This window comes from Plasmodium reichenowi, chromosome 12 (genome assembly GCF_001601855.1).
Source record: "Plasmodium reichenowi strain SY57 chromosome 12, whole genome shotgun sequence".
Taxonomy (NCBI): Eukaryota; Apicomplexa; class Aconoidasida; order Haemosporida; family Plasmodiidae; genus Plasmodium; species Plasmodium reichenowi.
Window position 1 is genome coordinate 1,204,397 of NC_033657.1, and position 13,268 is coordinate 1,217,664.

The window sequence follows — 13,268 nt, forward strand, 5'->3', positions numbered from 1 at the left end:
GTATATTTTATTATAGTTTATTTTATTTTTTTTTTTTCCATTACATGAAAAAAAAATATATTATATATTTATACATAAGTATACATATGTGTGACTACATTTTTGTACATCATTTTTTAAATTATACCTTACGTTTTTTCCTTATTGTGAGAATAATATAAAATTTTTTTTTTTTATTTATTATAGTACTTATTAGAATTTTGTGATTTCAATATTTTTACATCTGACAGGAATATTTCTTATATTAAAAAAAAAATTTTTTTTTTCTTTTTTTTTATGTTTGTATTTATTTGATTATATGATATTATAATTCGTATTAATATAAATAAAAAGTTATTTTTATATATATGTGTATATATATTATATTTGTGTGTTTATATATTTTTGTAATTATTTAAAAATATTTTAATTGTTTTATAAATTTATTAATATTTAATTGTTCTTTATTTATTATATTATATTATATTATATTATATATATATATGTTTTATTTTAATAATTTTTATGTTAAAAAAATGGAAGAAACCACCAGAACACAAGTTGAAATTATAAAAAAGGAAAATTCTTTTGTAAAAGGAAATATACAGGTTGATATAAAAAATGAGAAGAAAGAAAATTGTACAAACAATAATGATAATGTAGGGAAAAATACGAATACAAATGGAAATGGAGAAGGTAGGTATTTATTAAGCCTATTAGATCGTTTAAATAATTTTAAAAAATTAAAATTAAAAACATCAGAAAATAATGCAAGTTTATCTAAAGAGAATAAGGTCATAGATAATGATATCCAACAAGTACCAGAAGGCGGAGCAGAAAAAAAAGACCATAATAATGATAAACTTGATAAAATGATAGAAAAGGAGTCTCAAATTATTGAAAGGAAGTCTCAAATTATTGAAAGGGAGCCTCAAATTATTGAAAGGGAGTCTCAAATTATTGAAAGGGAGTCTCAAATTATTGAAAGGGAGTCTCAAATTATTGAAAATGACGATCCAAGAATTTTAAAGGATAATCCATTGAATGAACAAAATGATAACAAGAGTAATAATGTGTGCACCCTAAATTATATAAAAAAAAAAACCTCTTTGGATAATGACCATAGCACAATTATTAACAATAACGAACCCAAAGAATACATAAATCAAGAAGCACTTGTTAGAAGCAAGAACCCATATGCTGAATCAAAATTAGAAAAAATAGAACAAGTATTTGAAGATATAAAAAAACAAGAAGATTTATATGTTGATGAAATAGGTGGACTATTATTATTATCATTCGATAATTTGTGTACTCTTCTTGTTGACCAAATTAAAGATGTAAACCTTGGAAGTAAAGATATAGAAATGTTTTTAAGAGGAGAAATCGAGAAAATAAAAGATAATAATAATATGTTAAATAGATATTTAATAAAAATGCAGAATGAAAAGAATGATATGTTATTTAATATGAATGATAACATGTTGAATGATATTAAAATATCTTTTTATGATATTTTTGAAAAAATGTTAAATGGTGAATATAAAAAAGAATTTGAAGAACATATAAAAGAAGATAAGAATAAAAGAATTATATATTTAATTTTATGTAAGAAGCAAATTATTTATATTTTAGAGGAGTTATATAAAAATGTTTATAAGAACAAAATAAAGGATGAAAAATATATAAATAAATTATATAATATGAATAAATTTATGTATATATTAAATAAAGCAAATAACAATTCTTTTAATAATAATATAGTTGAAAAGAAGAATCATATCATTGTAAATCATGTAGAAAATTTAAAAAGAGAAACTGAACAGGTAGAAAGTGTTTTAGAAAATGTTATTGAAAATGTTTTAGATGATGAAGAACAGTCATTTGAGAAAAAGGAAAAAATAAATAAAATCATGGATAGAAATTTTCTTGAAGTTAAATATGTTGAAAAAATTGATCGTCTGCATGATTCAGATATATTTGAAAATAATCATGTATTGAGTAATGATACTAATGTTAGTTTAGAAAGTAATGCAAGTAATAAAACGAACCAAATAAATAAGTTGAACTTAAATAAACAAATATCTAACTGTTTTAGTAAGGATAATAATAATGAAACACAATTCAGTTTGTCTACATGTTTAACAGAATCATCTTTTATGGATAAAAAAATGAAAGAAAATAGTTCAAAAGAAACAAATATTACAAATGAAAATCAAAATGGTGAGGACTATTCGAATGATATTTTAAATAATAATGATAATATGAATAATGTTCATTGTGATAATAGTACTTTTATGAAAATACATTATAATGACCAATTTAATAATCACTACCCCATCACCATTAATAATAATAATAATAATAATAATAATAATAATAATAATAACAATAATAATGATAGTAATAATAATAATACGTACAATAATATGAGCAATAATATATACCATAGTATTAGCAATAATATATACCATAATATTAGCAACAATAATATGAACAACAATATGAACAACAATATGAACAACAATATGAACAACAATATGAACAACAATATGAACAATAATATGAACAATAATATGAACAATAATATGAAAAATAATATGAACAATATTAGTAACAATAATACCACCAATATTAATAACAATAACCAATTTAATCATACACATTTTAATAATAATTTAATTAATCAATATAATGATCAATATAATATTCCATTGAATAATCATTTAAATAATCAGCTAACGAACCAAGGAAATTGTAATATGAATAATGAACTATCAAAACAACTATCGAACCAATTTAATAACCAAGTAAAGAGTCCTTTAAATAATATTGTAGGAAGTGCAAATAATTTAGTTAATGAATACTTTAGTGATATGATGGTTTATATTTCTTGGGTACCTAAGAGTGCTAGGTGTCAATATCCTAGGGAGTTACCAAAAAGTGCAGCTGAACGAAATAAACTAAGTGAATATATCGTAGCTAAAGAACAAATGTTGTATATTTTAAGAGTGATGGGTTATGATGAAATAGATAATATTTATTTCCATCCACCAAAAGGGTCACATATAAAAATAAAATTTAAAAGTATGATATGTATGAATAATTTTTTGAAAACTTATAAAAATACTCCTGATAAATGGAAAGAAGATATGTTTCGATTTTTTAATATTCCTTTGAGAAGTAGTATATCTGTTCGTGATCTTAGAATTGAAAGAGCTGTTCCCAGATCATCTGCAGCTGAATTTAAGAAGATGAAAAAGATGAATAAAAATTATCAAGATCTATTTTTATTTAAGGATAATTTTAATGTATGTGAAGAAGACATGGATACTATAGAGAATATGGAAAAATTAGATTTCCATTATGATACATATAATAAAAATGTGATATTACAAAATAAAAATGATATTGCCATGAATAAACTTTTAAATGAAGATAAAAATAGTCTTTCCAATATGAAAAATGCAAATATAAATATTCATGATGAAAACTATCCTAATAATAATATTAATAATAATAATAAAAATAATAATATTATTTTATTAGATGAACATCACCACCACCATAATAATAATAATAATAATAATAGTAACAATAATAATAATAATAATAATGCCATTGTGAACAATTCTTTATCCATACCTGTTGCTGGAATTAATAGTTATTATGCACCTGGTGTAAATGTACATGGGTTTTTAGGAAGTAATAATGCTGTTATGATGAATAATACCATAACAAATAAAACTAGTAATGATTTAAATAACCTATGTAGTAGTAGTACCAGTGCAAAAAATTATATGAAAGATATTAATAATAGATTATTTGTAGGAACAAAAATAGATAATAATACTCTGAATATAAATACTGATCATTTTAACACAGACGTTATGAAAAATATACATAGTACCCTTACCACAACAACAACTACTACTATGATAAATAAAAATGAAAATGATATAATGAATTATAATAATTTGAATCATAATAATACTATGTTTGCTTCTAGAACTTCATCAACAAGAAATAATAACAACAATATTAATATTAATAGTAATATTAATGTGAACAGTAACAATAATAATGTTAATAATAATAATAATATTAATAATAATAATGGTAGTAATAATATGTATCTTCTGAAAAATAAAAGCTTGAATAGAAATGGTTCTATTTTATCTAATCATAATTTTTTGAATACGAACAATTATAACAACAACAATAATGATAATAATAACAATAATAATAATAATAATAATATGCTGAGTAGTGCTAGTGTAAATTTAAATAACTCCAACCTCAATAATATAAATAGTAACACCATAAATAATAATACTAACATGAATAGTACCAACATAATGAATAATAATATTTTAAGTAATAACATATTAAGTAACAATAATGTGAATAATACAAATAAGGATTTTTTGGCAAATAATTTCAATCTTAAGAAAAACACACATTATGCTTCACTTACAAGCAATGGGAATAATATGAATTTATTGAATGAATCATTTATTTCATACAATAGTAATACTGAAAATATTAATAATAATCATAGTAATAATCTTCCAGGTAATCATAATATGAATGCACATGCTGATAAAAATGTTGCATATGTAAATCCTTTAAATAATAATAATAATATAGATATAAATAGTAAAAAGGAAAATAATTTACTTTTGACAAATTATAAAAATAGCTATTTGAATAATACTAATAGTGGTAGTAATACTTTTTCAAATTGTGGACAAAGGGTTAATCAATTAAAATGTTTAAACACTTATAATAATAAATTGAATGAAGAATTATTAAATGAAAAATATATAAATAATGAGGATTTAAAAGATGATTTGAAAAATTTAATTAATATAGATTTTATTAACGATATTGATATGGAATATGAAGAAAAACATTCATATAATAATGGAACTTTTTTAACAACACCAAATTCTGGTTTATTACAAAGACACACATATCCAAAGAATATCCCATCACCTAATGAAAATACTTTACTTACAGTTGTTTCCTCCACATCCAATAATGGTAACATTAATAAAATGAGAGAATACCAAACAAATTATGACAAACTTCCATATAATAATGTTATGAATTGTGATGAACAAAATTATATGATGAATTTTAATCAAACAAATAATGATAATAATGATAATAATAATAATAATAATAATTATATGTTTCATGATGATTTTCCACATACTAATCTACAATTAAATAGTAGTAATAATAATAAGCTTCTTCATTTATCGAGTTTTAATAGTAGTACTCCAACTAATGGTGCTATCATGATAGATGATTTTAATTATTATCAAGATGACAAATTTAACGTACATAACAATAATAAGAAAATTTTATATACAAACTATTATAATTCTTGTGAAATGTCTAGTCCAAATTCTAATATGAAAAATAATCAAAATACAACATTTAATATGGATGCAACAATTAATGATAATTATACACATATGGAAAATATAAAACATAATAATAACAATAGTACCAACATTAATAATAATAATAACTCTTTATATAGAAGTACTTTAAATCCAAAAAATTTTTTGAATGATTTAACCTTAAATAATAATTATACTAATTTTGATGATAATTTTAAAGATATCAAAAAAAATGATGAAAAAATGAAAGATTATGATATCATCAAAGTTAATGATGAGGATAACAAAAAATTTCTAAGTTACCCTTTTCATGCATCCTCACACATAGATACTGATCAAAATTTTACAAACAGTTATGTAAACTTTTTTTAAAAATCAAATATGTTATATATATATATATATATTTATTGTGCATTATAAATTATTACCGTATTATAAATATAAATACATTACAGAGTTGGTAAAAATAAAACATTTAATGAGTAGTTGTAAATAGTATTTTATCATTTTTTTTTATTTTATTTTTTTTTTTTTATAAATATACCAGCACATATTATCATGCCCTGTCCTTCCCTTTTATTTTATATGTACATTATTTTAAGTTTTAAAAAATATAAAAATATTGTAACTGCGTAGTATATTTATTATATAACACAAACTTTTTAAATATATATGCCTGTAACCTTTATAATATTATTTTATAATTTTTAAAAAATTTGCCTAATTATATATTTTTAAATATATTTTATAAATATTATTTTAATTTTTAATTTTTAATTTTTAATTTTTTTTTTTTTTTTTTTTTTTTTTTCTCTTTTAATGTTAAATGTATTGTTCTATAAATTTATGAAAATTATTATTTCTTTTTTTTTTTTTTTTTATATTTATTATTATTTTATTAAAATTTCTTATGGATTTCAAAATAATCAAAAATGTTTATATATTATATATTATATATATATAATATATTAATCCGAATTATATATTAATATAAATATGTTCTTGTTTTATTTTTTTTTTAATTTATAAATACGAACAAATAATAAGAAAAATAAATTATATTTTTAATCTTGTTAAAAAGTAAATTTTAATATATTTTTAAATATATATATAATATACATTTTATATTTTTGTGAAATTATATTGTGGTTATAACGATATATATTATATATATAATATTATATATCCAATTAAAAGCTTTCTTTATTTTTTCATTAATTTAAATATTAAAAAACAAATGGTCTTTTGTTTTATAATTAAGATACTATTATTATATTTTATTACATTTATAAATATATCATATATTTTTTTTTTTTTTTTTAAATTATTATAATGAGTATTTTATTTTATTTTATTTTATTTTTATATCCTTTTAAAGAATGTCGAAAAAAATATGTTCTAAATACTAATAAAATATATATTATATATATATTATATGACATAAAAGATATTATTAAATATGTACGAGTGAATATATTATATATATTAGTTTTATTATATAATTAAGTATTATTTTACTTTTATTAATGATTTTGGTAGTTTCATAATTTTTATTGTGTAATTATAATATATAAAAACATGTATACATTTTATTATATATGATATAATGTATGTATATTTAAAAACTGTAGTTATTTTTTAAATTGATTTTAATTAAAGTATTAAAAATATGAATTGTAATTAATCATAAAGCGTTATTATAATTATATATATATATATATATATATATATATATTATATTTCATTTATTATATTTTAATTTTTTTTTTTTTTTTTCTTTCTTACTGTAATGTTTTTAGTTCATTGTAGATTTTTTTTAATTTTGTATTACTTCTATATAATTAATTTTTATTTAAATTGAAATTAAATTCAAAAAGATTTAACAGATGTTTTAGTTGTTTTTCTTTTTCCCCTTTTTTTCTTTTGTATTAACATTATTATTATTATATTAATTTTTTTTGTATTTTACTCTTTTTTTTTTTATTTCAAATGAGGGGAAATAAACACGTTCCTTATTTAAGGAATATATTATTATATATTTTAATAATACAAATGGTAATATTTCTCCAATAAAATAAGAGAAAATATGTACATACATATAAATATATATATATATATATATATATATATTTGCACATATTTATCATATGTATGATTTATAAAGATGCCTGACACAAAATATGAAAATTTACTTCAATATGATTTAAAAATATATAGAAATGATATATTAGAAAAAGAAAAAAAAAAAAATGATTTAAGAAATATTTTATTTTTTCCATCTTTATTTTGGTTTAATGGGCAATTTTGTCCACCCATTCCTGTTGTAAAATATGATAGCAATTTGTGTACTTTCAAAGTAAAAGATTATGTGACATGCTCAATACATAAATTTAGTGTAATTATCAGAAGAATTGTTAAGAATGAAATATTACATGTTAATATGTTTAATGAGAAGAAAGTTTTGTCATGTGTTTTTTATATAAATATTGATTATATATTAAAATTATCTAATATTATAAACAAATATATGCTATTGGATTTTGTACGTTTAACTACTTCTTTATTTGAAAAAGAAAATGAACTTATAAAATATACTTATAAAAAAAATACTTCCTTATGGTATAAATTATTTTGTTATAATGAAAAAAATGAAATTCATTTGTTTGATGTCGAAAAAAATAAATCCCTTTTAAGCTTTAGTGAAAAAAACCAAATTACTTGCTTAACATTTAATTTTTTATATATAAGTAAAAAAAATAGTTTATATAATAAATTATTCAACGATATATATGATGAAAATAAAATAAAAATCGTGGACATAGATAATATTGATAAACAAATTGTAACAAAGAATATGTACTGTTTTGAATTATCACAAGATAAAATAAATAATACTTATAACACTTGTAAAGATAATGAGAAACATTTAAAAATATTCAAAAATCTTTTTTATCAATTAATTTATGGAGATGATCAAGGAAATGTCTATTTTTTTGTTCCTCAAAAAAATGTGAAAATCAAAAAAAAATTAAGAAATGAAAAAATTAATCTTATAGAAACAAATGTTAAAGAATATTTTAAAGTACAAAATAAAAATGATTTATATCATAATATTAAGAATAATCATTATATTTTTGTAGCTTATAAGGAATGTATCCAAGTTGTCCAATTTTATTTTTTTGAAATTTATTTTGTTATCAATTTTGTTCATGAAAAATTATATTCCATGACAACCAAATTTAATAACTTAGGACAAAATTATTTATCATTTTCTACCAAAAATTATGTAAAAATATATAATATTAATGAAATGAAAGAAATTAATTCTATAAATAATAATATAATAATACAAAAACATGACGAAAACAATGAAAAGGAAAATATCATTTTACATGAAATAGATAGATCTAGTGAAAATCAAGAAGTACAAGAAGAAGAAGAAGAAGAAGAAAAAAAAAAAAAAAAAAAAAAAAATTGTTTAATTGCCTGCCCTGTTCAGAAATTACATGAACAGACAGGTGAAAAAAATATAAATGAAAATTATAAGGAGATAATATTTGATGATATGGAATATAAAAAATATGAGAATAATGAGAATATGGAAGAACAAAATAAGAATGATAGTTTCATTTATACATCAAATAAAAATCATAAAAATAATAATAACAAAAACATTTCGGATAAAAAAGATTTGAAATATTACACATGTATCCATTTTGATTCAGCCGACAATATTTATATATCGAGTGATAAAGGTATTATAAATGTGTACAACTTAAATGAAAAAAGGATTATTAAATCTTTCCATATTAATTGTAAAATAATTTTTTATTTATATTTTTTTATATTAAATAATAAAGAGTATATATATATATATGATTCAGAAAAATTTTATTGTTTATATGTAATAGATGAGAAGAAGAATGTTTATAAAATATTTACTCTAAGTTTATGGATATATTACATAATTTGTTTTAATAATAACATAATTTTTTCTCTAGGAAATGAGAATATATATAATTTACAGTTAAAAAAATATAATAATAATAATAATAATAATATATTAAATTCGATATATTCAAATAATATTAACATTTGTATATTTTTAATTAATCATCCTCAATTACCAATTATAGCTTTTATTAATAAAAAGTCGGTATTTGGATTTTTCTATTTAACTAAGGTTCAAAAAAAAAGACCAAATCAGGAAAAAAATATAATCATTCCGAATATAAGAGAAAATCAACATATAATATCTATATGTTGGTTTGGAAAGCCAAAAAATATTATAAAAAATAAAGATATTTTATTTGATCATGATAATATAAATGATATTATTGAAAAGACAAATAATTCAAATGATGTCCAAACGAATTCGCATTGTGTATACGAATCCGTATGTTTAAAGAATAACCATATAGATATAATAGAAAACAATGTAACAAAAGAAAATAATAAAAAAAAGAGAAAAAAAAGGAATATGATGAAAATGGAAGGTTTAAAAATTGATATGAATAATAATATATATCCCAATACATTTGATACATATCTTGTAATATTAAATGAAAAAGGTTTGTATTTATATAATATTATAACTAATGAAATATTAAAATTGAATAATGAATTGTTAAATAATTTGTATGAATTTAAAGGAAAGAAATATATGGCATCTACTATATTTAATAACGAAATTTACGTTTTTATTTTATATGAGAAGAAATTATTATTTTTTAATCACAATATGGAATTTGATAGTTATGATATAAACTTGAATGAGAAAATAAATAAAATGTATTTAAAAGACAATATTTTATTTTTACTATCTAATAGTAATATATATTTCATTTTTATAGAATATTTATTAATAAATCTTCTTAATAAAAAATTCAATGTTTTAAAAAATTGTATACATGATATAAAAGATGATACAAATGGTGTTATAATAAATAGTAATATGAGTAATAACATAAATAGTGATATTATTCATGCAAATAATCATATTGAGAAGTTAGTGTACCAAGAAAAAGAGAATGAAAAAAAATATGTCTCTCAAGGTCATGAATTATATATCAGAAAATTAAAATTCCCTCAAAATTTTAAAATACTTCTTTTTGATTTTTATTATATGACGAATGGTGAATTATACATAGCAATATTTTCAAAAAAAAAAAAAATTATGATATATAAAATAAATTTATATCATGAGGATTATAATAATAGAAAACAAAGAAATGAAGAAAATACAATTCTAGAAATTGAAGCTCAATTAATTGCACAGTTTATTAACTTTTACATTTTTGAGCATATAAATAAAGTTGGTAGTATTTTATGTATGAAATTTTTTTACAATTCTGAAAAAAAAAAAATTTATTTAGTTTTTGGAGGTTTAGAACAATTTCTTTTTTCATGGAACTTTTTAAAATACCCCATTATACAAAAAAAATGAAAATAAAAATGGGAAGATGTCAATATGTAAACATGAGTTGGCAAATAAATGAATAAATAAATAAATAAATAAATATATATATATATATATATATATATATATATATATATATATATATATGTATATATGTATATATGCATATATGTATATATGTGTGTATTCAAAAAAGACAAAAAAAAGTAATACGATTTTTAAATTAAATATAATAAAATCATATAAAAATATAACGGAAATTATCTAATAATTATATTGTACATTTTTGTTATTTGTGTTATTATTTGTTCATGTAATTCTTTTACATGGTTTTTAAAAACGTGCTGTTCCTACAAAAAGAAAATATATATATATATATATATATATATATCATATATGAAAAAGTTTTTCCTTTTTTTTTGAATGTATAATATACATAATTTTTTGGTTTACATAAATGTATATACATATATATATATATATATATATATATATATATATTTATTTATTTATTTATTTTTAATTAGTGCACCTTTATATTTGTTGTTGGCGTATAAATAAATTTATATGCATAACTTGTTTTTTTTGATTGTTCATTTAAAAATATATCAAAAAGATAAACTGTTTTCAAAAAGTGTAAATTTTTTATGTTTTTTAATTCCATAATATTTTTTATAAAATCTTCATTGTTCCATTGTTCATTTGAATAAAAGGACAGATCTCGTTGTTCATCTTTTATATTGTATAAATTTGAAAAATATAAAACTTCTTCATGTGGTATATTTATACTTTTTTGTTTTTGTTGTATATGAATCTTTTGTTTTATATGTGTTAATAAATTATGTCTTAATTTTTGACCTTCCAATTTTGGGGAACTTAATAAAATATTTTCATCTTGGTGCTTATCATTTTGGTTTTCATTTTTTTTGCTTTTCAAAAAATAATTTTTTACATTATTATGATTATTTGAGTCATTATGGTTAATATATTCATTTATATTTTTATTGAATATATCATTTGATATATGTTGTGAACATTTATTTTTTTCATTATGTTGCTCGACAGAATATATATTTTTTTCTGTATTATAAATATATAAATATAAATCTCTTATTCTGTCAATATCCCATTTTATCATAGCAATTCTATCTAAGCCTATTCCTACAGCTAGATAATCACTGATTTCATATTTTTTTTTTTTGTTGAAAATAATTTTCCTTTTTAATATTCCACTACCTAAAATTTCTATCCATTTGTTATTATGAAATACTTCTGCTTGTAATGAGTGTGTAGTAAAATCAAAAGAATCTTTTCTTATTCTCCATTTATAATTAGGTCCAAAGATGTTGGATAATAATTCACACAAAAAATATACAAGTTGTTTTTTTTTGTGTACTAATTCGTTGGTTATTTTAAAATATATATCAATTTGATTAAAAAAGGGGAAATGTAATTTATCAATATTATCTTTCCTAAAAATATTAGATATAATACAAAAATTATCTCTTTGCTTATTTAATATGTTTGAATTGTTTATTATATGTACATTATTATTTTCAACGATTTCTTTATTAATATAATTATCTTGCTTTTTTTTTATATTCTTATTTACATCAATATTATTATTAGGTGTATTTTCACTATATGGATTATTTCTTACATATATTGTATCATTACATTTTTGTATATTCTGTTCCTTGTCATTATTTTTTAATAAATCATATATGTATGGAAATAAAGAGGTAGCTTGAGGAATATATAAATAATCATGAGAAAAATAGAAATTATTTTTTATTGAAGTTGTTTCGTTTGTATCTCTTATAAGTATTTCTTTAAAACATAAATTCTTATAATAAAGTGGGCATTTATTATATACTAAATAAAAAGATGTTTTTTTTTTTAAAAAATTTAATACCTCTTCTTTTATTTCATTTAATGGATGATTCTTTATTTTGTAAACATATTTAAATCTATTGTAATTTATTATATCATCTTTTATATGATAATTTTTATTAAGCTTTCTAAAATATATATCGCTGATCTGTGGATTTTTTTTATAACTTTCTATAAATTCAATAGTAACAAATATGAAACAAATAAAGAAGGAAAAAAACATTTCCTGGTCAAGGGGTTACGGTTACGTCCTCTTGCTAACAAAATGTAACACAAAAAAAAAATAAAAATAAATAAATAAATATATAAATAAATATATAAATAAATATATAAATAAATAAATAAATATATATATAAATAAATAAATAAATATATATATATATATATATATATATATATATATATATATATTTACATTTTTTTATTTATTCATTTGAATTATTTTAATATATATCCTACATTTTATTTTCGTTCAAAAGGGAAAATAACAAATAAACCCTTCCCCCTTTCGAAGGACATTTTCCTGACCTTACTTTTTTATAATAAAATTTTTTATATAATTA

General features: G+C 18.7%; 3 protein-coding genes across 3 annotated transcripts; 2 read left to right on the plus strand and 1 right to left on the minus strand.

Moving 5' to 3' along the window:
* Positions 1-515: 515 nt before the first annotated feature.
* Positions 516-5,765, plus strand: PRSY57_1231100 (asparagine-rich protein, putative; the record flags this gene model as incomplete). Its single annotated transcript, XM_012908730.2, has 1 exon — positions 516-5,765. One exon carries the CDS (start codon positions 516-518, stop codon positions 5,763-5,765), a length of 5,250 nt encoding a protein of 1,749 aa, XP_012764184.2.
* A 1,792-nt stretch (positions 5,766-7,557) lies between these two features.
* PRSY57_1231200 (hypothetical protein) lies at positions 7,558-10,839 on the plus strand (the record flags this gene model as incomplete). Its single annotated transcript, XM_012908731.2, has 1 exon — positions 7,558-10,839. One exon carries the CDS (start codon positions 7,558-7,560, stop codon positions 10,837-10,839), a length of 3,282 nt encoding a protein of 1,093 aa, XP_012764185.2.
* Positions 10,840-11,072: 233 nt separating this feature from the next.
* On the minus strand, positions 11,073-12,928 carry PRSY57_1231300 (phenylalanyl-tRNA synthetase alpha chain, putative; the record flags this gene model as incomplete). Its single annotated transcript, XM_012908732.2, has 2 exons — positions 11,073-11,162; positions 11,345-12,928. The coding sequence occupies 2 exons, from the start codon at positions 12,926-12,928 to the stop codon at positions 11,073-11,075; spliced, it is 1,674 nt and encodes a 557-aa protein (XP_012764186.2).
* Between the last annotated feature and the right edge of the window lie 340 nt (positions 12,929-13,268).